The sequence below is a fragment of the Maylandia zebra genome, linkage group LG16, assembly GCF_041146795.1.
Source record: "Maylandia zebra isolate NMK-2024a linkage group LG16, Mzebra_GT3a, whole genome shotgun sequence".
Classification (NCBI taxonomy): domain Eukaryota; kingdom Metazoa; phylum Chordata; class Actinopteri; order Cichliformes; family Cichlidae; genus Maylandia; species Maylandia zebra.
The window spans coordinates 20,238,180-20,265,619 of record NC_135182.1 but is presented as its reverse complement, the minus strand read 5'-3'; the positions used below and the strand labels follow the sequence as shown (position 1 = coordinate 20,265,619).

At 36.4% G+C, this 27,440-nt stretch overlaps 1 protein-coding gene and 1 long non-coding RNA gene across 3 annotated transcripts in view; both read right to left on the bottom strand.

Moving 5' to 3' along the window:
* The window catches only part of LOC143412880 (uncharacterized), a 55,040-nt gene extending 45,853 nt beyond the window's left edge, over positions 1 to 9,187 (bottom strand). Inside the window, exon 1 of the long non-coding RNA XR_013093397.1 lies at positions 8,961 to 9,187. This is a non-coding gene — a long non-coding RNA (uncharacterized LOC143412880). The remainder of the gene's footprint in view (positions 1 to 8,960) is intronic.
* Positions 9,188 to 13,710: 4,523 nt separating this feature from the next.
* lnpa (limb and neural patterns a) lies at positions 13,711 to 25,487 on the bottom strand. 2 transcript variants are annotated; one of them, XM_012920872.4, is made up of 13 exons: positions 25,346 to 25,487; positions 24,509 to 24,614; positions 23,951 to 23,992; positions 21,664 to 21,851; positions 21,521 to 21,579; positions 21,383 to 21,423; positions 17,794 to 17,877; positions 17,617 to 17,674; positions 17,293 to 17,514; positions 16,080 to 16,185; positions 15,377 to 15,447; positions 14,919 to 15,062; positions 13,711 to 14,683 (listed from the first exon to the last, which is right to left on the bottom strand). In XM_012920872.4, the coding sequence occupies exons 2-13, from the start codon at positions 24,533 to 24,535 to the stop codon at positions 14,511 to 14,513; spliced, it is 1,215 nt and encodes a 404-aa protein (XP_012776326.1). In that variant the 5' UTR covers positions 24,536 to 24,614; positions 25,346 to 25,487; the 3' UTR covers positions 13,711 to 14,510. The 2 variants fall into 2 exon arrangements, with proteins under 2 accessions (XP_012776326.1, XP_004557817.1); XM_004557760.5 differs by having other exon boundaries at positions 17,623 to 17,674.
* Positions 25,488 to 27,440: the final 1,953 nt, after the last annotated feature.

Sequence of the window (27,440 nt, the reverse complement as noted above, 5' to 3'; positions counted from 1 at the left end):
GTGATTATTAACTAGACTGAGATAAGCCCTCTCCTTATTATGCAGATTACTGAGGCTCCCCGCTCCAGCATATTGTACAGATGCAAGGGAGCAGCTGCTCTTACAGATGGTGGGTACACGGATCTATCATTATGCCTCCATTGTCTCCACTTCAATTGTTTGGGGGACAACAGAACTGCATCAAAGAGGAATCCGACTGCAATGAATTAAGAAAGAGAAACGAAAACCATCAAGTAAATTTATACACCCGAGGCCGTGGAATGGAGAGGAGCGTAAAGCTGAAGCTATTTCATATATACAACCATGGAGTCACCCAGTCATGTATACTGTACCCAAATCTGTTGGATGCAGCACTGTGCACCAAACATATGTTGTTTTTAGCAACAAACAGACATTCATTTAGGAGTCAGATATTAATTCAAATATGAAAAAAAAAACTACAGCTAAGCAAATAAAAAAATCATTGAACTTAAATGTTCAGAAATTGAAACAAAAAATATGTAAACCCCCTCTTTGGAGTAATTTCAAGTAACTACTCAAATAAAAAAAAAAAAAAAAAAAAAATCAGATTATGCACTTTCATTTAGCACACAAGCAATAACTGATCCCAGTTATTTTTAGATCTATGAACTCACCCCACAAAGGCCACCGCAGTGAAGGGAGAATATGCAGACAACATCAGTTTTGCCCTTAAGGGGAACCTCTGGTTGTCCATTTGACTCTCCACACCTCCTGCTGTGTGCTGCTCAGATCAGGACACTGGTACCTCCTCTGATCCAACATGACATTACACTGGAGGGAATTACATGCTCAGATTATACAGGAGAAGGTCACACCGAGTTGTAGATGATGACAGCAGTCACACTATTTTGCAGTTAGCGACGGGTAATATTACTTTAAACATTAATGCAGTGACATTAACCCTGGCACAAAACAGGGTTCCAAATCTTGTCAAGGAGGCTGGTAATTTAAGGTTGGATAAAAATGTCCCTGACATATAAAGAATTTACACCCTTAAGCGTAAGTAATTACAACCTTTTCCCTTACACATCCAGCAACCACAATGGGTGACAAAGATAAAGCGTAGGATAATGCAGGCTCATAGTGAATGTCCAACACAACAGGAGCATATGAATGAAAAGCTATTTCAAACTAAGAAGTACAATAGGTATACTAAAATCAATAGATTGAACTAATCATGGTGCTTTTGATTTTTGAATATGGATTGGTTGAAGAAGAAGGTAACTGAATAACTGATATATTAAAGCGATAAATGTTGTACTGAATAGTCCACTCTTTCAACTAGAGTATAACATAGCATTATACATAATTTTCTGCCAGTACATTATCTATTTTTTAAACTGAAGTTTATGGGAGTTTCTACAAAATTTTAAAATTCCATGCATAACAAATGCATAAAAATATAAGTAAAAATAAATAAATAACACAGAAAGTGATTTCATTGTAAAGCAGTACATTGAAACTGATTTTAACAGATTGCTATTTATTTTCACTGTAGCAGACTTACAAGAGAAAACAATAAAATCCATATGATTACTGTATTTCTTCTTTGTTGGTTGTCATTTAATTCCAATATTAAGCTTCGATCTTTGATCTTTATTGGTTTTGATTCCATAATTCTCATAACAGCTGCTATTGAATACAAAGACAGGCTTAAACTATAAGCACAAAATTCCCGCTACCATCCATATATTACAGTAATATGCAGTTTAATTCCCATAAGATAGAGATAACGTACTCCTCCTTATGGGAATTAATTATTTGCTTCAGATAGAAAATCAATTCCTTAGCAGAATATATTAAATTTTCAATATCCCAGAGAAGCTGCTCTCAGTATCATTTAATAAATTCCACCTTAGCAACTTACTGCCTGTTTATTCAATATTAAAGCAGAATTCATCCTTCTAACAGTAAAATTCATGCAAATATAATATGTGTGTGAGTAAAAACACAGTGTATAGGAAAATATGCAGATATATCCCAGGAGGTCAAAAAGCTAACATTAATTCCTTAACTTGAATCTGCTATATTCCAATAAATAACAGTTTTCCTTTCTTGGGTCATGTGTCATGGGTGGATTGAGCTCCTGTCAGAGCACAAAGCTCCCCACACAAGTCCACGCTGCCTCGTCTGTTGTTAGGACCCGGTCCACATGGGGCCAAATTTGATTGGAAAGCCCAGAGGGAGGAGTTCCACCAGTCACAGGGGCATTGTTAGCGCCTCCAAAATGGCCAGAGAAGAATGACTGATTATGCAACCACAGCCAGGGTTACTAATAGGAATTCTATTTGAATTTCTAACATAACAGATGTTTGCTGGGCACCTCCATGGAGTGTGCATACACAGTTATGCTAATTCACCAGTGTTTCCCTTCAAGTTAGCTCAGAGTCATTAGAGCACACAGCTAGCTTGGATCCTTCTGTCAAAATAATAATTGGCCATTATTGATATTAATTAACATTTTTGCTCTCTATGTCCTTTTTGACCCACTATCTGTTAGTAAATCCAGTTACCGAGCCCTATTAGGGCAACAAAATCCACGGGACTCTATAGTCGGTGTGAGTTATTTATCAGAAACAGAACATAAAGCCAATTAGGAATGGGTGCAGACAGTTGTCTTCATTCTCCACTGACTACTTCTTGATCTCCATTATAAACTGCTAATAGAGCAGATACTGGTTAACAAAAGGGGGGAGAAGGGTAGGTTACCATTTCTCACTCCCACCCCAATGACAGGTGAAAAGCACCAATTACAGTATTTTTGCTTGATGAGGCTACGCCATCAGCTGTTTTCTTTCCTTTTTTTTCCTCTAGTTGAGGGGCACATGGTGCACCTTTCTCTGTTCTGCTGGTCAGCAGGGTTAATTGGCCCAAAACTTGAATATTACTGCAGGCCATTAAAGTGTTGATGGTTTGTCCTCCAAAAGTCATAGCTTTTGGTCTCTGTGCTATTATGACACAACGAGCAGGAGAAACGCTTTATAGGCTCAGATCAAGAAATCCTAATAGGTGTATATTGACTGGTTTATTTTCCACAAAGGGGTTGGTGGCTGCAAGAAAATATATCAAAAAGGCTATCAACAATGGTTGGGTCTTTTGTGTGGAATCAATAGTGAGCCATAGACGAGCTGAGTTTTCACAGTTCTCTCTCGTCATTTAAAAAGACTGTAGACTACATGATGGAAGGACTCACACGACTTTTTTAACATAGTATTCACACTAGACAGCAGGTTATTGTTACTCTAACGTGATGCTTGGGAACTATTCGTTTAGTATTGTACAACAAAAGGACTTAGTAGCATGAAAGATCATTAGTTGGTGTTGATGCAGGTAGTGTAACATAACCTATGTGAATTAAAACTAATGTTCCTGCTCCCTGAATCCAGATGCTGCCATAGTAGCTGCAGGTTTATGACAAGAGGTATTGCGGTCCCTTAAATGAGCAGTATTTAATAGCCTGGATTCAAGTGTAAAGGCTTTCTCCCTAGTGCATTACTCCGAGAACCTAATTACAAGTTTCATCATCAATCATGAGCATTATTTATTCAGTGAAATGAATTTCTAATTAATAACTGATGAGCATTATGGCCTCAAAGACTGTAAAGTAATTAATTATAGTTGGCAACAGGGAATGTCCCTGTAAAGGACTATCTGGTGCACAGTCACAGCACAGCAGTGCCAACAGGCTAATGTCCACAAAGAAGATGCACTGATTTTTTTTTCTATCCCTTATTGAGATACTTACAGTCATGAATGTTGTCTCAGGCTGTCATACAATTGGTAATCTAATAAAAAAAGTGACATTAAAATTTTGTTGCCTCCCTTCTATCATCCTCATAGATGGTTTTGGCTTCCATTTGCTTTAACTGTTAAGAAAATACAGAAGATTTTTGTTTCACAGAGTCAAAAGTAAATGGACAAAATAATAAAGATTAAATTTAAACACTGATGTAAATCTTTTGCCATCAGTGGCTGCCTGACGTTGGGAACCCATGAAATCTTCTTGTTGGGGGCCCTTTGCTAGGCCTTTACTTTTTGTGGATTTTTGTGGATCTTTCTTCAGTTTTGTATTCAGTAAAAAAACAAAAAAACAAACTCGTGCTCAGATTGGCCATTGAAGAACATTCCCCTTCTTTCCATAAATAACCTCTAGGGTTGCTTTGCTGTGTGTGGTTTTTTAGGGTTTTTTGGGGGGCTATCCCATCTGTCAAAGGGCTAACACAGCGAGACAGAGAACCATTTGCATTCACACCTACTGGCTGTTTAGAGTCACCAATTAACCTGATCACACTAACTGCATGTTTCTGGACCGTGTGGGATGCTGGAGTACCCAGAGAGAACCCACACAGACACGGGGAGAACATGCAAACGCCACACTGAAGGGCCTTGGCCAGATGGTGGATTCAAACCCAAGATCTTCTTGCTAGAGGCTATAGTGCTGACCACTGTGCTGCTAACATATCCAAATACTGTTTTTTACATTTTTTTTTCTAAAAATAACATTAAAAACCAAAACAAAAAGCAGTTTGGGGGGGCAGGGGTGTTACAAATCATTTCTGCACTTGTGCATCCAACCTTTCAAAAGACAATGCACAATTGGGCTAGGCATTCAAATATTGACTAAATATTTTGTCAATTTTTTTAATCTCTTATCTTTGCCTCTTATTACTTTTCATCATGTTTGAAATATTAGTATTCTCTTCTTCTTTCTTTTTTTACACAATTATTTTTGGGTAAATTTTACCAAGAACTAACTGCATTTTGTGATTACCAGACCAAATCTAAATTGAAATACCAACCAGTCTATGAAGTGTACAAATTTAAAAACATCCATAACAATAAGAATGACAGAGCAGATAGAGATAATATACATAATACTGTTTCTATTGTATGTATTTACTATTAATATTAGCTCATAACAATGAAAATTAATATTCCCCCTTTGTCATAAACTGATAGCTAATCAGCTGTTATTTGCTCAAAAGGTTTTGAAGTTTTTATGACTGTTTTAAAGAAAGGTCACAGTTGAGGAGATAACATTCACAAGAAAAAGAAGACACAACCGCTTTTGAAAAGAGAAACATGATTACATAAAAGCATGTTTGTGGAATACTATGGGTCGTGAGAAAAGATTCAGCACTGATTCCATTAGCTTGACCTCCTTCAAGAGGGTTTTACAAAGTGGATCACCTAGTGCCAAATGACCACACTCACTTCAGACAGAAATATATAAATAATTGCAGTACACGGTTTAACTTGTTCAAGCAAATGCAAGTCTCTCTTTTGAGGTGAATTATGTGCATATAATAAACCCTGTGTACTGGTACACAGCAAAATCTCCAGTGTTAAATTAACACTGGAGAGTGTCTATATGGGTCCACACCTCTGAGTGTTAAATACAACAGTGCTGATTTTCTAATATTTCTAACATTTTGAGTTATTTTCCAGTGTTAGAAAATCAGCACTGCTCAGTGTTAGCCATTGTTAATCTTCAAAACTGACTAGGTTACTTTTAAACATATAACACTGTCAAAAGTGTTAATTTAACACTCAACAGTGTTGTATTTAACACTCAGAGGTGTGGACCCATATAGACACTCTCCAGTGTTGATTTAACACTGGAGATTTTGCTGTGTAGTTATTACATATTAATGACTCTTCTGTTGATACCATTAATGACTATTATTATATTTCTCACTGCCACAAACATAACACTGGACATTTTTTTTCCATCACTGCAATTTTGCCTAATTTATACACAGAATTACATCCTCGCATCACTGTAATCATGTTGTCCTGAACTAATCCTTTTCAAGGCTCATTTCAGCTGTAGTATATTTGGAATAACCACAGGTCAAACATAAGATTGGTTAAAATGAAAGATGATTGTGCATCTTCCTCCAGACATTACAATAAAATATAGACATTATGAAAAAGGCACAGACTGTCAAAATGATGATAAAGAACCATGAGAGGCTGTAATTCTGTCATTTAGAAAATGGAAATCACCGATGCAGCTCTTTAATTTATCTGTTGTTTCAATTCAGCACAAATTTTTGCACATTTGTGGCAGGTTTGTTTTTTTTTACATATATTTATCTCACACAACTCCTACCTGCAAAAAACAGAGATGGATTAAGTCATGCATGGCTGTTTAAGCTATTCAGAGTAAATGTAATGAATGTTCATGGCTAATGCTGAACTGCAGCACCTTTAATATGCAGCACTGCATCCTTGCAGGTTAAAAGATGCTACAAGATAATGTTCATGCCTGCACATAGAACTACAAAACATGACATCAAAATATAAACACAACAATGGATGCCACTTAAATAGACTTTAGCAATGGAGACATTTATAAATTTGACACCATCACATGAATTCAATAATACTCTCTAACCATAATTTTCATAGTTTTAAAGGCAGATAAGATCTTCCTTGTGTATGATAACAGTGTACACATTTGTAATTTAGATATTTTTACACAGGTCATTATGTAGTAACTAAACATTATGCTATAGTTAGTCTGGTCATACATTTGTACTTAATTTTTAAATAATTTTAGCAGAGCACGAATTATGATATCAATAAAATATTAAACACTTTCTCTTAGTGCATCACACATAGGACCTCTGTACAAGCAGAGAACATTAAAAAGTAGGTGGAGTATTTGTAAGGCGTGTACATGAGGATTACTTACACAGGGGTGAGAATTGGATCAAACATCACCCTACTATAAAACAGGCCTAAGACTTCTGTAAGCATACTGCTAATGTGTCAACCGTGCAGTCAGTGACATTTAAACTAAATTTAACGTGTCACAATGTCCTTTTATATCCTTTTATAGGGTGTTAATTGTTTTTCAACACACGACAACAGAGCAGACTGGAAGATATAATTAAGGCACAAAGTTTTCATGCAGATGTTTGTTTAAAAATGTGGGTGCTTTGCTCAAGCATGATCTCATAAGATGATAAAACAGGAACACATCTGCTGCTGTTCAAGCGGATGTTCCAATCACTCTATTAAATCTAACTTTGGAGTATTGGATACTTTTTGCCTTTTAAATTTGACTTCAATTTTAAGTCATTGGGCATTGTTTCTACTTAAAAACAATAGATGAAAGTGAATGAATTATCTTGCTTTCATATTTTCAGTTTAGCTTGTTTCAAACTGTCACCCAAGGGACAAAGTATCTGAACTGAATTAAACTGGGAACCAAGTGAAACACATAAAATGAGTGCACAAGTAAAACAGTAAAAACAGAAAACGTCTTCTTTATTTCACCCCTATTTTTTTGTTTTCGTGGTGAATTAAAAAGCAGAGATAAAACTAACAGAAAAATGTATTTAGCAGGCTCGATTATATTTAATCTGCTGTGCACAATGGTGCTGTGCAGCTTGATAAAATTATCAAACAAAAAAAACTAATACCATGCAACGTTTTAGCAATCATTTGATAGTGAGGAGACATAATGAAGTAGCTGTACTCTGCAAATATAGAACTTTATGCCAAATGTTTAGGCTACTGAACCCATTATACAGTTAATCTACATTAAAAACTGCTAAATATGGATAGCTCCTATCCATAGCTCCTTTATTAGCACACTTTTTTAGTACCAGATTGGACCCTCTTTTACCTTCACTGCATTAATTCTTCGTGGCAAAGATTCAGTAAGGTGCTGGAAACACTGTACACTGTGGTGATAATGGATGGACGCGGTCAGCAACGAAAAGTATGCTGTGAATTTGAAATAATGTTCAGTTAATGATCGAGGCACAATGGATCAATGCTTTCATGTTGTTTATTACCAAATTCTGACCCAATAATCCAAATGTTGCAAAATAATGACTAAAATCAAGTAAAGTTCAGCTGTTCTAGGACTTTCTGGAGGTTTATTTAGTTGAATCTCATAGCAAAAGCCATGATCTGCAAAGAGCTTAGAAATCATTGACAGGATATCATTGTTGAAAGTCAGCAGTCAGATGAAGGGTACAAAAGACTATCTAAGTCATCAAAATGTACCAGGAAGCCCAATGAAGATAATCAACAACAATAATAATAATAAAACAATCATATTATTAAAAATTTAGCAAAAACATGGTTATTTAAGGTATGTTTGGCACCAACACAACTCTGCACAACACCAAAAGAAGACCATACCTATGGAGAAGCATGCTGATGGCAACTTTGGGGTTGTTTTTCTTAAGCTTTAGTCAAGGTGGAGGGGATTATGAACAGCTCCAAATACCAGTCAACTCTGAGACAAAAAGACATCTGATAGAAAGCTGAACACTATATATAAATTGAAGATAAATTTGTCTTTTCAGAACAACAATGATGACAAAAAATGGCTTCAGTAGAAGAAGATTAAAGTTGTGCAAGGGCCCAGTCAGAGCCCAGACTTTTCAAAAAATGTGAATGGTGCCCCAAAGAGGGCTGTACAAAATCCTCACAATCTGACAAATTTGGAGTGATTTTACACAAAATAGTGTGCAAATATTGCCAGGCAAAGATGTGCAATGGAGATGAACTCCTACCCAATGAGACTAAATGCTGAATTACATTTTTTAATTCATTTTTCTGCCCTAAAGATATCTCCTTTTTTATTATTTTCAATTGTTATGGATCACATTAAAGATGGTAAGCTATAAAATTATACTTACTATTTAAAGAAAAAATCACAAAAACCTGGCTCTTGTCCTCCAAATAAACAATTGACTTTATTGTTATTAATGAGACACATTCCTATATAAATGGCCAAAAAACATAGTAATACCTCTAGCAATAACTTTTAATTACTTAAAATGCCTAATTTTATATTCGTCCAAGACTTAAGCACTGACTTTAGAAGCAGAGTTTTTACCATAGTTGCTATAAAGTGTACAAAATCCCCCACAGAGAGTACAACATACAAGACTTATTTTAAAAGCACTAACCTGTCAGTCTTTGAAGAGCTGCTCCAAAGGTTAGCTCATTTCGCTCCTTATGCTATTGTTAGCAAAGTAGTGATAGGAATTTTAAAACAGAGCTACATTTTTTCCCGACTAGAAAATTTTTTCAAATGCTATGTCTTTCAGCATTCTGTAATGTTGACATAACATAAATCCCTAACAGCTAAAAACTTGTTGCTAATGCTAACACTATTGACTTTCACCTCGAAAGTCGTGCTCTGATTGGGTGTATGGGCCACCGAGCTGAAATCCAGTTTTCCTATTGGCTGAGACTAAGCGTTTTTGTCTCCTAAGTGCTGTAGACACTTGTAATTGTACAAATAAAGCTAAACTGAATGTTGAGCTTGCTCTACATTGATCATGCAGCAATTTAAGTTTGCGTTGAGTATTGTTGTCAATATATAAGTCTACATTTCTTACACATTGTTCTTAAAAAACAGAACCTTTGTATTTTCTGTAGCATAAGCTTAGTACTATGAAAGACAAATTGGGATACCAAGTACCTTCCTCAGTGAACAGTGAGTTGTCTGTCATGTGTGAGATAACTGCATTAAAGGGTTTTTTTTTCCTATTGGATTACACATGATTGGTAATTCAATTAAGTAATTGTTTAAGAATCTAAAAGTTCAGGCGGGTCAGTTCATTATAGGGCACATTATTTCACTCTCACAGCACTGCCAGCTCAACACTGGAAACAGATACACTATGTTATCCTTCAGTATGAGTGAGACATAACAGAGACAGGACTGCACATCCTATAACTGTCCTTCTCTGTGGTTCCACAAGACACCCACTCACACAAACACACACACACATGCACTGAAAGCCGTCTTTCCATCTGGTAAAGTGGGCTTTTGTGATTGATTTGTGGATTTGCTCCCTCTTTTTTTCTCTCCATTTAAGTGAAATAATGTATGGAAGCAATCTGGCGACAGACATTTTGGAAAATCTATTTGAAATCATTTCAGTTGAAGCCAAGGCAGTTTGTCTTCTTAGGGGATAGGAGCAAAGTATAATTGTCTGCAGTCTAGTAAAACACAGTATAACTGCCATCACACTTGACTGAGCTTATAGCCAGCTAGTCCCATGGCCTCTAGAAGATAGAGCAGTTAATGTTCCCTTTTATTTTAGAGGATATGTCACTTGTATCGCAGATTTATACCATGATACAGCAATTTTGTCCAAACAGATGGATAATGGTGTCACCAGCAAAAAGCCCTGTTTTTATTGAGTTTAGAGCATATTGTTTAGATAGGGGACTGTGTTGAACGGCTCCGCCAGCCCTTTCTCTCTTTATCTCTCTAATCTTGCCAGTATTAGATTTGATCATTTTTGTTTGAAGGAGGAAAATGTGGCTGTAATGGCTTCCTAATAGCAAACACAGGGGAAACAAATCCAGGGACCCTGTTCTGTAGTGCTTCCATAAGCACCACTGATTTATAGAGGTCTTTATGACAGAAAGGAAAATGATCTGCTGCAGGTATAAATCAGGTGAGGAGTAGGAAATTGAACTTAGATATCATCTTGTCAGATGCTTAATGCTCTTCCTCCTGTCACATTCGATAGGACCAATTTGGAGAATCCTGCAGAGGTAAAAAGAAAACAATTAACAATGACAGTGTGGTAATAGATGAAGCTATAAAATGAACCTGCTGCCTGCAGGATGCTTTGTATGATTTCCACATGAGATAGTGAAGGGCTATGTTGTCGTAGCTCTCCATTTCTTCTCCTCTCTTTTCTCTTTTTGGTTGTCTTTCCATCAAAATATGTTCTAAATGCATTACATACTAAACTATGTAATTTTTTGTGTGATTTGATTGTGCTCTATAGTTGCTGAAATGTTACCCAGCACACGACAGGATTTGTAAATTCAGGATAACCTTGTTTCTATGTTATTGATTCCTGTGGCATGTTGGACCCTTACACTGCGTTAAATGAATCAATATATATACACATTTATACATACGTGTGTCCTCATGCACAAAATCATGCATGCATGGGAACATTAAAACCACTAAGTCTAAAATCAAAATAATCTACAGCACTATAATACAGAAGATTCTGATACTATCCACTTCACTTGCATGCACTCTTTCCAAAAGTTTACTTCTATATTATTCTTCCAGTATAGCATATATGTAGGAAAGTGGATTGTTTGCTGTAATAACTGTCAAACTGCATCAGTGCTCGAACAGATGCCATCGTTCAAGTGGTATAATGAGTTCAAGATAGGACAGAGAATGACAATGCTCTCTGATCCCTGAATGTCACTCTGGTATAAACCACAACACAGCGGTTTATTGCTGGCATCATGCATTCAGCAGCATGCAATGATATGACAGATAGAATGTGGGGGGAAAAAACGGAAGCCCATCCATCTGGGTGTGAAAGTTTAATCTGACTTGAATTATTAATAAAAGAAAAACGAAAACCCTAATTTCTTGAAAGCTGATGACCTTTCGTGGTAAACTTTATCAAGTGGCAATTCAAGCCCAAGCACCTGAAGAGCTTTACAGTAATAACCAGAGAGCCACTCTTTAGGAACCATCACCCCTCGCAGCTCATCAAGCCAAGCGCTTGTATAATCTAATTTGATTTTAATGCTTCTCTGAAGGAGATTGTGCTCTGTGTAATGATGCTGTTGTCAAGAGCCACTGGTAATGTCTAATATCACAACCAAGTTAACTACTTCTGTGACACTCATTGCAGCATTTTTTTCTTCCACATTGTCTCCAGTGCACAATGGCATGTGCTGCATATTTATGACTTTGTTGTTCTTCCTGTTGCTTTCTACTTCATGACTGACAGAAACATGGTAAATGCTTAAAACTCCCGTCCTTATTACCTTTGCCTGATATGGTACTTTTTTCGTATTCAGTACAGTAGATAGAGCATAACGATGAAGGTCTTAGCTGAGATGAGGAGAATTTTGAAGTGCTCACACTCGGGGGCAGCAAATGGAAAAGTGACAAGCCTGGTGCACTTGTCTATTTTACTTATTCTGTGCCTCTGTTTCATATTCTGCCTCGCACCGTGGGGTTATTTTCCTCCAGGGTTCAGGAGGGCACGCTCTTTCATTTCTTCAGAAAATTGTTTCGCAGGATTTCAATCTTTGGCTGCTAGATATGACAAAACACAATATCAAGAACACTTATGTTTCTTATCTGCCATTTTTTCTGGGTATAAATAAAAGATCAGTATAAATTTAAGTCAAGTGGCCTCGAATGCACATGTGAGAGATGAGTATGAAAAGAACTATGAACCTTGGGACAGCACCATGTACATTTTCATCTCTTGCTCAAAATTACCTTGGCACTGGGGCTTTGTGTGTCATTTGTCATCCTTGAAAATCAATTAAGTGTTTCCATGATAGCAATCCAGATGTAATCTTTTGACTGGTTGGACAATCAAGCAGAACCCCGAAAAAAAAAACAAAAAACAAAACAAAAACTAAAAATGTGCCTTTGGATTTTGCATTATGTAAACAGTATTTCTTTGAAATACTCTTTGTTCATATAATAGATTTTGAGATGGTGGTCAATTAGGTGCGGACAATGATAACTACAGTATAAATCAGATAGCTGAAGGGCTATCCCAAGTATTGATTGTACTTAAATAGGCCTTCAATTTGGCACCCGATAAAAATCATCACACCACGCAAATGCTAGTACCAGCGTAACTGCAACCCCTCTAAAGGCATGTTAAACAGTTGAGACCACAATTTTACTCTTCTCCCTGCGATCATTCATCTGTTTGTGAAAGTCTTCATGCATCAAAAACAACGAAAGAAAAACAAAAAACTGAAAGCTGTTACGAAGATTTGATAACCCCACACACAATTTCACTGGCTGATACAATACAAACTGTCATGAAATGATTCAGTGCTTTGGAATTAAAAAGTGTATATATATATATATATATATATATATATATATATATATATATACACATACACACACACGTAATTTTCAAACCACACAGCATCGAGATCTTTCATGAAATATTACTTATGATTCACACACACACACACACACACACAGGCTTTGTATACTGAACAACCTCCCAGTGGTGTGAAAACATCCAAACATCGTCCTATTGATGTCCCATTTTTTTCCCCCCCGTTTGGCTCTTGTCAGAGGTCAACCTCAAACAGTATGCGGTGGAATCAGGCGTTACTGTTGGTGTCAGATTGATGCATTACAAGGCCCGGGAGGTCACGTCTCTGTAAACATACATTATCAAAACCCATAGAAGATGTGGGATGTTGAACTCGCCAATAGTTTACGGTGTATCTTCAGGGGAAAAGGGTCATGTAACGGTAGAAAACAACTTTGTAGCCGCAATGACTTTGCTGTTGCAAATGAAGAGGGTCAAGCAATCAAGACTGGTCAGGCTCTGTGTCAGCACCATTATCTTACACTGTCTGAAATGATCAATGAGCTAAAATAAAATGATCACAAGCTAAAACTGGCCTGCTAATGAAAACGGACTGCTTAAATTTGGGCCTGATTGAGAAGACGGCCAAAGAAGAAAATGGGTACCCATTTAAAATACAACATATACAAGAAGAAACAATACAGGTTAGAGAGATCCCGGGGAGTTGTTTCTCATGTTGTTGCTCAAATGTTAATTTAATGCTGATGTAGAATCACTTTTAAAATACAACAGAAATAAATGGTGCTTTCATAAATATAGCAATGAAGACAAAGTGGTTGTGATTGTGAACACAGATAAATAGATTTTCTCAAACGTTTATTTAATATCATTTATACATACATACATACCGGGAACTTGTTTAGCAAACAGACGCTGCCTTTTAAGACTTAAAACAGCTGAATGACTTCACCGTCTACATGTAAAAACATTTAATAGACAATGTTCTCAAATAGGGACTTGACATATAAAAAGGCACTTCAGTCAGTATAACAGGACTGACAAACCTGTTTTCCTCCTTTAGCAAAAAAATACATAGTGCATGTGCATTATTATTATTATTATCATCATCATCATTCTGGTACAGTGGTAGTGTAAACATGTAAGCACCTCCAAGCTGCAAAGTATTCCATTCAACACTGTCAGAAAAGGGCGCAGCAATATAGAAAAAATATTTATAAATAATTTCCCATAAATAATTTTTCCACAAAATATTTCTGTTTCTGAAGTTGTACCTTGTTAGAATAAAGACAGAAACTCCTTCAAAACCCTGTTAAAAAAAAGAGAGAGAGACTTTTCCTATGCAACACTGAGACAAGCTTAACCCTCATAGCTCTGTTATTGACCTGTAAACATGCTAAAAATATAAGAGTGTTTGGCAGTTGCTATCAAATGCTACTACTATGCAAGTTCAATGTTTAATTAATTACTATTGCAATTTTCAAAAGAAAGAACACTCTGTAAGCTGAAGATTGCATTAACATCTGTTATTGTGCTCTTCAAACTTACGGCATTTACTTGGAAGCTAATCATTTCTACATTTCCTCAATGAAAACAAAAATGTTCCAGTCTGACTTGTGGTGAAATTACCGCGCCGCTGTTTTATTCCACTTCCATGGCAGACAAATCTTGCTCTCCGTCAGATTTCTCAGAGGGCAGGTCTTGCGACTCTGGGGTGTTTTGGCCATCTGATGCAGAACTGGGCTCTGTGGCTGTTGGTATAGCCGGCTCTTGGGTATTTGAACCAGCAGGGACATCAGTAAGCTTCGTGTTCTCTGATAATTAGAAACAGTTATTTCTTCTCTTTTTTTTTTTACGTTTAGATTTGAAATGCATATGAACAAGTATTTTTTTTAAAAGGGTGAAGATAAGAAAATGACTACTACTGTATGCGTACAAAAGAATGCTATTTTATCCATTTTAGATCTGTATCTGTATTAGATTAATTAATTTAACATTTTAGTGTAATACACCTTAATAACTTGATTTACATTTGCAGTTCATTATTACCTAAAACAGTTTGGTTATCATCTGCATCAGTACCAGTCGCCTCTGGTGACATCTTATGGTTACCAGCGACCTCGGTGAGCCTGGGTGCCTGAGGCCTCGTCTTTCTTGCAGGGTTCAAGAAATAACAATACGCACATCGAAAGGCTGAAAAGAAACAAATAAAACCCCACGCATATATTTTATGTAACCATGCTAATACATTGTGAAACAGACATAGATTAATATACATGAATATGAACCAATGGGAAAAAAATGCCTCAGATGCATAAACATTTCAGATTGATGTGTAGCACTACTTTGCATATTCAATCTTGCTTTCTTTTTGCTTACAGGAGTTGGTAGTGGCAGAGGCATTTAAGAGCCATATGATATACTATGCTGCCAAATGCTAGAGGGCAAATGAAGGCACAGTGTTTGATGGAGACTGACAAAGTGTGCTGTGATTCTCAAAGTCTCACCAATATATTCAAATTCTTCTTTTAATGCCATGCCGTTATGGGACAGACACTGCTGACATATGAGAGCGTATCTATGAAGAAGGGAAACAACAACAACAAACAAACAAACAATCTAGTAAGATATTACATAGCATGTGAACAGGCACTGGATAACTCAGTATTACCACTCCTAACACAAATCTACAAAGTAGATTTAAAATTTCCAGATAAAGTAATGTGCAACATAAAAAAAACAACTACAAACTGTAAAAAAATTGTTTTAAAACAGACTATATGATTTTAGCTGATAAAGCTACAACTATTGCAGGCTACTACAAAAGAGTACTATATTTCAGTCAGTGTTGAGCAGCTGCAATGATGGACAAGTTTAAATTAATGTTTAAGGGAAGCATGATCATCATATATTAAAAAGGAGGATCGGTGCAAGAAGAATAAGAGTTGTTTTCAGTTCGCCTTTTTAAGAGCTCTTTCAAGGTTTAATAAACGTAACTTTAAATGGTTTGGCATTTAAAAAAAAAAAAAAAAAAAAAGCAGATTCTGCCTAAAAAATTCATTTACACATTTCAACACAGCTATATTCCGATCGTCTAATATTTATCAAATTAATGCACTTCAGATGTTTACAACTTTTTCATGACATGATACACAGGTTGCATTTACTTTACTGCATTACTGAAGAGACTCATTTTCCCATTTTATTTACCTGTTCTGAGGGCCATCTCCAACAAGATACTCTATGACTCTGTCCATAGCACCTCTCTCCCTTGGGATCACAGGTCTGGCCAGCGGTGGGCCTGGGGGGTGCATCCCTGTTAAAGCATAGCATCTTTGCCTGTTAGATGCACTCTGCAGCTTGGAATGCATACTTCAGTAAACAGGTGCTGCTTACAGTAATAAATCTGTGAAATAGTGTGGTGCACAAACCATGATTAATTTTACAAAAAGCTGCCTCTTTTTCTTAATGTCTTAACACCGGATCGCACTTGCAAAGCACGTCCCGAATCCCTGCTGCGTTGGTGAGTAGTAATTAATATAATCCAACATCAAGAGCAATCATAGGAAGATGACTGGTCATTTCTGTGAGACTTGGCAGAGTCTCAGTATCCTGCTGGTTATTAATTTACCAACATATGGAAACTCTGTGGTGACTCTTTGTATCAAATTGCTTTTCACTTTCAATTTTCAGCAGAAGCAGGTGATAACATCAACTCATGTAAACCATTTGTGAGGTGTTCCCAATGCCAAAGGCAATTTCACTAAGCATTAAAAGACATTTAGTGAGATTCTACCACCATTGCCCAGAGAACAAATGCAGGTCTGGCTAATTAATCATAGTTAATGTAATACTGCATCGTGCATACCTCACAGTTGGCATTCCACATGGCAATTACAGCATACAGCTTCCACTACTCTAGGAGCACATTTTCCTTTACTGTTTGCAGTTATTTGCATTTTTTTTTTCTATTGAGTGGTCAGTCCAGAAATTACTGATATTGAATATTCAATACCCCTATACCCCACAGATGTCTTCCATATAAAACAACTGCTTTATGAGAAATGTTTCATCTATCTTTCTGGTTGTTCCTTTTCAATCTTTAAAAGCAGCCAATGATGATAGATCATATCCTCTTGAGGTAAATATTATACAAATATTATGGTCATAGTAACAAAAGTTATCAATTGCAATCTCAGGCCCAAGTAAGACACTTAGTGGACAAAAGTTAGACCATATAGTTAGATATTGTTATCATACATTTCCACAATTATCCACTACCTTACTGTACAACATACTACATCCTTTCTGACAACACACACCACAGAGCTTTGAACAACTGGGGACAAAGAGCCAGGAAAGAGTAAATCACACCTTAATCGACCACATTATGATCTGGTCCCCCTGTGTGCAGGTAACTCACCGACTCCTGGAACAGGTGTTCCAGGGGTCACAGGCTTCCTCATCAAGCTCTGCTGAGCAGCTATAGCTGACAGGCTCCTCTCTGGGGGTCCACCTGGAGCAGAGTGGGAAGATCTTCCAGGATAGGTGGGCCTGGAGGCAAGAGGAGGGCGGGCAGCAGCTTCGCTTGCAGGATTCACCACCACTGGGGGGGCCTTTGGGATGACATTCCGATGGCGGAGTTCTAACACAGAAAACATTGCAGGATGCTTTAATAGCATAATAGGAAATGCCAGAGTCGAAGTAGGGCAAATAGTATTGTCTCCTGAGAACGTTCAAAACTCACTGCTACCTTGTCCTGGTTTTGGAGTTATCTGAGGAGCAACTGGAGTCGATTCAAGCTCCTTCATACAGAACAGAGGAGTGTACAAGAACATGCTTTAATATAAAAAAATATATATATATAAACCGAACGCAATCAGACAATTTATACAGCAGAGAAAAAAAACAAAAAAGAACTCACAATATTTTTCTTGGAATCAGGATCAAATCTCTCCAGAATCATTTTTGCATTTTTATATGTTTCAGTTTCCATAACTTCTTCAAGCTGGAAATAAATGCAAAAACATTAAGAAATAAACTTAAATTATCTTTTAATTTATTGCCTGAAAGTATTTATCACTGTTAACATATCAGAGTAATCATTTGCTGATCATGTGTGTCATAAACTGGCATTTATAAATACACACAAATATCTTAGAATCACCTTCAATAACATCGCATGTCAAAGTGACTGAGAAAAGAGCCCTTAAAGCAACTTCACTACATTGTACATCTTCATTTAGAGTGAGTACAGAACATTTCTTAATGTTTACATATAATATGAGGAATAATTACATTCACTACTTCGATAATGGAGAGTGTGAAAATCCATCAGCCCTAATTATTGAAAGTTATTAGACTTGACAGAGGATGACAAGCAATTTCTCAGATTTATTTCTTTCCTGTAGTAAATGCAATTAATTAAAGTGACATTAGAAGAGTAGTTTACTGGATCAAGGTTTTGTACCAATCAAATGTTGTCTTCACAGAGCTTAGAGTATCTTACAGAAAATTGCTGAGAAGATAACCAAAACTAATTTTATAAGGCATTAAATGTCAATCCTGGCTTTACGAGTGGACCGTGAAGAATCAAAATTACAATTTTTTTTAAGTGGACTTCAGGCTACAAGTAAAAAAAAAAAAAAATGCCAAACTATATTTAACTCATTCATTGTTTATGTCACATCAAGGATGTAGCAGCACAGGACAAAACCAACTGAGCTGTTCTACTCAATTTCAACTCATATATTCATAGCAGACTTAAGTTTCTCAACACTGACAAATACACCCATCAACCACTTTACAAACTTGTTCAGCTGCTCTTTAACACAAGTATCTAATCAGCTAATCACATGGCAACACCCCAGTTTATTTAGCCATGTAGATATAAAAACCCGCTACATTTCAAACTGACCATTAGAATGAGGAAGAAAAGGGACTTTGAATGCAGCATGGTTGTTAGTGCCAGAGGGGCTGGTCTGAGTATGTCAGAAACTGCTGATGTATTGAAATTTTCCCATGCAATCGCCTCTAGGATTTACACCGCAGTGAATGATATATAAAAAAAGAAAGCGTAAAGGGCCAAGTTCAAATCATCTCCACAGTCACCAGATTTCAATTCAATGGAGTATCTTTGGGAATTGGCTGTAACAAGAGATCACGGTTCTGTAGCCAACAAATCTGCAGTGTGTGATGTTATCATATAAAAATGAATATAAATCTCTGAGAAATATCTCCAGCACCTTGTTGAATCTGTGCCATGAAGAAATGGGGTAGTTGGAAAAGCAAAAGAGGGTCCAAACCAGTACTAACAAGATGAACCTAATGAAATGGTTGGTGGGTAAACACTAAGTGTAAAGAATGTAAAAGCCATTTCACTTGTAGTTAGGGCTGCTCGATTATGGCAAAAATGATAATCACGATTATTTTCACTGAAATTGAGATCACGATTATTTGACGATATTTATTTAACCCTTTAAGACCCAAGTCGGCCAGAGATTATATATTTTTTTTTTTTACATGTTGTAGTGCTATTTGTGGGAGCATTTCAAGTTGCTATACATCAATACAACTGTTATAGCCCATATTTTAATAATATGTATGTATTAAGTCCATAGTAATTACATTAATTGCAAAAAAGTGCAATAAACTAGAAAAAAATTGAAAATCGTTTTTGTTTTGTTTTTTACATATATTTCTACTTGGATAAATTTAAGAGGTTTATCCCTCAAAACTTTAAATACAAAAAAGTTGCAAAAAATAGTTTACAACAACAGGAAATTTATTTTGAGTGTCTTCACAGTTTTATTTTGGAGATACAGCAATTTTTATATACTGCAGGAAAAACAAAAAAATAAACAATCCTATGATGCAAATTTGCAAAGAAAACAGCAGGTGCATCAAAATAAACTATTTCCAGCAGTGCAATTAGAGTTCTAAGCATCACAGAAACTATTCAGAAAAGTCAAACATGACTTATAAAAACACCAGTATAGGCTTTTAAGGCCTAAAAGTAAAAAACTACATTTTCCGCGAAAATGACGTCACTTCCGGTTTCGGGCAGTAAATGCGATAGTTCGCGTTGACGTCTTTTTCAATGTGGGAAGTGTTACGAACAGCTGATCGGCAAAGCGTGTTTCTGGAGTATTATGTTTTTGTTCCTGCAAGCGCTTTTTATGCAATTTTTGCAAAACTTTATGTGGAAGGAAACCGTGACCGAGGACAAGCTGATGGCATAAGATGTAAGTACAACTCCTCTGGTTTCATATGGAAAAAAATTTATTGTGCTAGCTTAGCGGCTTAGCGGGATTTAAAAATAGTTACACAAAACAGAGCTTGCTGCTCTGACCGGCTTTAAAGGGTTAACAATAACAATGTATTGAATAATGACTTTAAAAAATAATATAAAATAGTGTGCAAATACTGATAACAGTGCAAATGTTTGCAATATAAGAAATAAATGAAAAATGTAAACATCTATGTTTAGTGAACTTTGCAGTGTTGCTCTGTGGTGCAGCTACTACACCATAGCAAAGTTTACACACTGTGTCTACTTGATCCACGTCTGACTCCGCGAACCCATAATGTTTCCACACCACTGAAGTTTTTTTTTACCTCTTTTCAACCAATGGCAGTCACTCTTCTCTCCAAATAACTTCTGCTTAGCTTTCCGAGCTTCCCTCGGGTCACACGGAGCAGCGCGAGAGTAAAGCATGAGGGAGGGGCTAATAATCGGCTCAGTCATTTTTAATGATCGTTGAAAACCCAGATCGTAATCGTGATTAAAATTCAATTAATTGAGCAGTCCTACTTATAGTTAAAACTCTAAACCACTGCAAAGATTATAATTACCAATATAAATCACCATCCCCTAAACAGAAAAAAATAAAACACTAACAACAAATAATTGATCACACATTTTGTGGCTTTCAATGATCAAGCCTTTGAAAACTTACATTACACACTTAGGTAGAGTCACAGATCATTGTGCAACGATGCATGGCAATATCTGTTTTGAAATGTGTTTTTGAATTTACGTAACTGATTGCTGACACTTTTGTTAGATTTTTGGAATGTCGCCCGTTTAAAAGATGTTATTAACTTTGGCTGAATACATACAATCTTAGAGGCTTTATAACTACTTGAAACAATCAAAAACAAAAAGCAAATATAAAAATAAATCATCTTCAAAGACAAGCACAGTGAGCCTTGTAATAGATGGTGTTCTCAGGTTCTCTATTGTGCCAAGCCCATCTTCAAAAGCTCCCGAAGAAAAAAGGTCATGTTCAACCTCGCAAAACTTTTTATGAATCATCGACATTATGACAGAATTCACGTTCAAGTTGAGTCAAATAAAATTTAGCACAACAGCATCAGTAAACATAAATCATATCAGGCAAACTTATTATTTTCACTTCATAATTTTCTTCCCAGGCATCCAACAGTGTCTCAATTCTGCACAGCACTGCACATAAAAGTATTTCTGTATTATAAATAAAAACATCACTTACTATTTTCCTCTTTTCTGCTTTAAGATCCTCTAACTTTTCATCTGGAAAGAAAACGTTAGGAAATCCAACATCTGTTTAAACATAAATTTATAAAAAAAAAACAAAAAAAACTTGCACAACAGAGGAAAAAAAACTTACTATTTTTTTCAGTTCTTCTGGAAAAAAACTTTATCAGCAATTTTCGAAGTAACCACACTCTAAACAGAAGAGAAAAAACAGCCATCTCAATAAATCACAATTACAGTTTAGTGAAAATATGATAGATTATCTCTTATACTTACAATAACGGAACTATTAGAAAGGGAAGAGACAATATGAGCCGTCCCATTAACTGTTCGGGCAGATACCAGAAATACACAACTACACAAGTGATCAAGTAGAGAAGCGACGAGTAGAGAAGCAGTCGTCCAACCCATATCTTCAGCTGCCTTTGATTTTTCTCACTATATTCTTCAAGAACCTGTATGCCCTGTGGAGAAAAATGGAAGGATCATGAAAGGATCAATAATAAAAATTAAAAAAACAAAACTGGAGTTTGAACTTACATTTTATATTCAAACTTCTATTAACATATTTATAAAAATAACCATTAATGTTTTCAACATATTTTAACTTCAGTCTCATGTAATGCAAGTCATTCAAATGCAGTTTATATATTTATTAGGAAAATTATTAACATTTTGTTAACGCCATTTCACCTATTTTGGATCATTACTAAAACTGGTTTTCTACATGCCATCAACTTTAAGTTTCAAGCTTTATTTGTCACATACAGATAACATTGGCAATGAAATTCTTAGGCTCAGAGCCCCCTCAATGTTGTACGCAAACTGCTGTTTTTACAACTTTTTACAGAGATGGATGTGAAGAAAAACAAAACAAAAAACTGTTGCTATTTGTGTGGTAATGTTATGACAATACAAGGACACTGTAAAGTCCACTTGTGTCCCAAGAAGGAAGTCATTGTAAATCAGTATCAAGTTATTCTGAGTTGTTGTTGTTGTTTTGAAGTGGGGTTTCATTTACGCAAAACATACATTTTGGTTTATTGTCAGCCAGAAATAACAGCATAAAGCTCACTCTTCAGTTAGCTCATGTAACAGACTCACTGACTAGAAACCCCTCAAAGGCCCACTATGAGCCAGCTATGGCCTTGATTATATATTAACTAGTTCACAACCCAATTTAACATGCACTGAACATTTGGAACCAAGCCCCATCGCCACCATACCAAATACATCTTTTGGAAAACTTGTGCCAAGTTTCCTAGACTTTTAGAATCAATGCAAATGCACACTGACTCTGTCTCTCTGTGGTCTGCTTTTTTTGCTTTCCTCACACCCCAACCAGTAGACAGATTGCCTCCCTGAGTCTGGTTTATCCTGTTAAAAGGTAGTCTTTTTCTTTTTGTTCTCTCCACTGTAGCTAAGTGCTTGCTCACAAGTGATCACTGCATTTCTGCCTTTATAGTGATAAAATAAAAGGCCTCAAATGCCCTTTTGGTTTGGTCTAATATAAATAAAATTGTATTGAAAATTTCACAACAGGCTTTTCCATTACGACTTGGGCATGATCCTGCATTATCTTAATTTAATTTAATAGAAGGTAATATAAATGCAGTAAGATGCTGTGGAAAAACAGCTAGATGCAATCTTGCAGTGGGGAACCATTAGGGTTATAAATACTGGAACAGTTTTATTTTTCTTAGATGCAAACTTTAAGTGCAGAATTTCATCCAACATTCAGCATTTGCATCACTCCCTTTATGATATTTCTCTCACTACATTTTAGCAAATAACCTAAGCTCACCAGACTAAAGAGATGTGTAATCTAACATAGGGTTTAACTGGAAATGAATCATTTGGTCAGAACATGAGTTTTCTCTCACCTCAACCATTATTACGTCACACATAAACAGGTACTTTATGCTTTTTTAAACTGAAATGTGACACCACTGCTTCAGGCTGCTGACTACATATTCTAAAAATAGCTACTGGACAAAAATGGGACCACTCTTGGCCACTATGGTTGCACTGTAACATGTGTGTGTGTCACTCTAAGCACAAGCTGGTCTCACATTTAACCTCACAGTGGTCTGTTTGTGTTTACGAATGTGCTGTGTGCTATATGTCACACACACACACACACGCTCACAACATATATATATATTCTTTCACAGGTGAATAATTGAAGCTAAACAAAAAGCAGCAACACCCATTGCATTGCAACTTCAATGTCATTGATGTCTTTGTGACAGGAAGATGTCATCATGTCCGTGCTCCAAGGACAGGATCTTTAAATAGTCTGACACTGGCTGCAATGCAGAAGAGCAGTAAAGCTCTATCACTTAGCAAATAAGGAGCTGCTATGGCAGTCACTGAAGGTCGGTGCTTATACAACACATTTAAGTCATTTTTTCTGCATCAAAATCTGTCTTGATTGAGCATAAAAACCAATTGTGCAATAACCAATATTTATCATAGATTTGCATTAATAAAAGACAGGAAGTTCATATTGTAGCTTGAAAGAGTTTGTTTTTTGTTTTGTTTTTTAATAGGTTAAGCGTACCTTGTCAATTCCTTCCAAAATCTCCACAGTGGATGGTTTCGCCTATAAGACAAAAAGTTTGAATAAGAGGTATTGTACAATTACGATTTCCAAAACAATAGCGCTCTTTGTGAGGAACTTTAAAAAAATAAAAAAAATTTAAAAAAGAGAGAGAGAGAGAGAGAGAGAGAGAGAGAGAGAGAGAGAGAGAGAGAGAGAGAGAGAGAGAGAAAAGATCTGGAAACTTCCTTTTTCTTCTTCCTACTTTTGTACGTGCATTATGTGTGTTATTCTATTACTAACAGGCTACCCTGATCATGCAAATGTGCATCATGTCATGCCAACTAGAACACAGATGTACTGTTTAGACATACAAAATTTATGTAAATCTATCCAACCATGAGATCATTGCTTGTGTATTACGTTTGGTGTGGTAGAAGTGGTGCCTGTTAAAGTCATGCTTCCAAAGTAAGAGTTTACTGAAAATGATTCAAAACTATCAAAAAGCAGAAGTAACACTAACTAACTGCACTGTAATTTGTTTCACATGACATGGTTAATAAAGGTTTGAATACAAACCCTCCACCGTGAGACCGCAGCCCCCATGTTGATGAAGAGGAAGGAGTGTAGGTTACTCTGTTACTGGGACCCTCCTCTGATGCCGTTTCACAAATTACCTCTCCACCTGTTGACAGCAGTAATGAGTTGTGAATACACACTCGGTTGCCAATGTATTAGGTACATTGTGCAACAACTGCCGCAGTATAATACAGCATTCCCGAAATAAATCCAGAAGTTTTAATAATACTTTTTCTGTGAGGCTCATTTTTAGTTAAACTGTAGAGCTATAAAGCATGTACTTCTGTATATGTATGTGCAACAGCAGCTCCAAACAATCACAGAGGAGCGTTCACAGCTTCAGCGGCTCGTTAACAGCTATAGGTACATGTTTTGACTGACGTTTAGAAAACATACACCAATCCTCTTAAATCACCTGTAAAACACACTTAAACGCTTTTTATTAAACTTCATCAGTGACTAAGCTGAAGTAGGTTGTCCTTGCTAGCTCAAATTAGCAAACCTAAACAACTTTCCGGAGGCGTCAGCAAGAATCGAGCTGACGTTAATAGTTATCTCACAGGTTTTTTATATCGCTTTTTTCAGCCAACATGTACTAAATAGCCTATAATAAATGAATACACATATACATATACATTAGCTTTGAGGTGTTGCAGCTAAGTTTGTGTAATCGCTAGCTTGCAGGGCTAACACTACTGCGCCCTGCAGTTCACCGAGATAACTAAAGCAAGGTCGCCAAGTTTCGCCAGAGTTTGTACACACAAGCGAGGCCAAATTATAGAAGTGCTAAGTGAATGAATAACAGCTCCGTGTTTTGACAGAGACTGGTGTACTTACCTTGAAAGTTGTGTTGTCCTGTTTCAACAGCCTGTGGCAGTCGCTCCTGTCTTTGCACGGAGGGTGTGTGAGCCAAGATGGGGGAGTGTCCACTCGAAGAGCCAGCATGGAGCATGAGCACACCGGGGCCTTCACGGGAGTTTGGTCTGTGGCTCATGAAGCCTGGTACAAAGTTGTGAGAAACTCAAACTAATTTTAATTTTAGACAAATATAACATGAGTTAATACAAAAATTAAGTTCTTAAATAATGATTTCATTTATTAACAGGTGGGGGAGGGGGTTAGGGTTAGTAAAATCTATCTGGTCTTATGGGAAAATGTAATTGCCCCCTAAACCTACACTAAGTGGTTGTTCCAGTCAAGTGTTTATGATAACTGGCAATGAGTCTTTCACATGGCTGTGGAGGAATTTTGGTTAACTATCTTTTGCATAATTCTTTTTTGTAAGTCAGCCACATTACAGGGTTTTCAAACACCAACGACCTGTTTGAGGTCATGCCAAGCATCTCAATCTGACTTGAGTTAGGACTTCGACTAGGCCGCTCCAAAACCTTCATTTTGAGGCGGTTCAGATTATTGTCCTACTGCACAACCTTGGGATTCAGGACTTTTTTTCTTCAGGATTTTCTGGTGGAGAGCAGAAATCATGGTTCTGTCAATCACAGCAAGTTGTTTAGGTCCTGAAACAGCAAAGCAGCCCCAAACCATCACAAAACCATTACCATGCTTGATTGTTGGTGTGTTAGTTTTGGTCACATGTAACAGGACATAAACTTTCCAGAAAGTTAAAGATTTGTCTCATCAGTCCACAGAATAATTTCTCTAAAGGTTAGTCTTATGTTCCTTCCTGGGAAGGTTCCCTGCTGCTCCACGAATTCTTCATTTGTGGATAATAGTTTTCGCTGTGGTTCTGTGGAGTCCCAAGTCCTTAGAAATTGCTTTGTAATTACTTTTTCACATAGGACCAAGTAGGTTTAAATAAGTTTCCCCCTTAATAAATAACCATTGAAAAACTGTATTTTGTATTTATTCTGGTTATCTTTTGCTAATATAAAAAATATGGGGTTTTTTTGTTATTGATCTGAGACATCTAAGTGTGAGAAGATCAAGCAAAAAAAGAAATTAGGAAGGGGACAAATAGGTTTTCATAGCACTGTACATTTTACTGTTACCCTTATAACTAAGCTATGTACACCCGGTACACATATGCAAGAGAGAATTAATTCCCCCTCTAACGATTTCTTGATTTCAGTGACAGACTGAATGGTAAAAACTGAGCGTGTGATCCAGCAAATGAAGTAACCCGTCTGACATGCACACGACATGAACATAATGCTGATACTGGATAGTGTATCGATATTAGTAGTACTTGCTGCTCAGTAATTGCAACGTTAAATACAAAATGGTTATTGTGCATGCACTGTTACATTTTTATGCCGTAAATATATATCTCCAGGTAAAACTGTCTGCCAAATTAATGTAATGTGCTAGTGGTTCTCATGCTATTATAAAGTACAGATTTTATAGTAGGTGTTAACAGTTTTTACAGTGTTTCACTGTGCAACAAAGGTTTTTTCAAATGCAAAGCAAGCATTATATTTATTTAGTTTGTGCAATATGTTCCCATATACCCTTCAACAAACATTACAAACTGCCAATAGCTGAAAATTCCCATGTTTATATTTTCGTTTGTGGTTGCACATAAAATTACCAATATAGCTAACTATATAGCTGTGATATTCATTAGTGGGAATGTGAACACAGCACTAGCCTGAGGGTGCTCAATAAAAGCTAGAGTGGATAAAAAATGCCCATTATTTGCTGAAAACAAAGATGAAAAAGTGGAATTAATTAAAGAAAAAAAAACATGTTCCAGTACTTCCAGTAAGTACATTATAAATTGCTTTGATGGCAGACACCATGCCGTTTCTGTTTAATTCATGAAAAAAAAAAACTGCTTTGAAAATCATCTGTAATTCATTCACTGGGGGGAAAAGAGGTAAAAATGTTTATGATTTTTCATCATTAAACTTTGTTTTTTCCATCCTTGGGCAGCCTGTACAGAGCATGTGAAAAAATATAAGTTTGCTTTCAC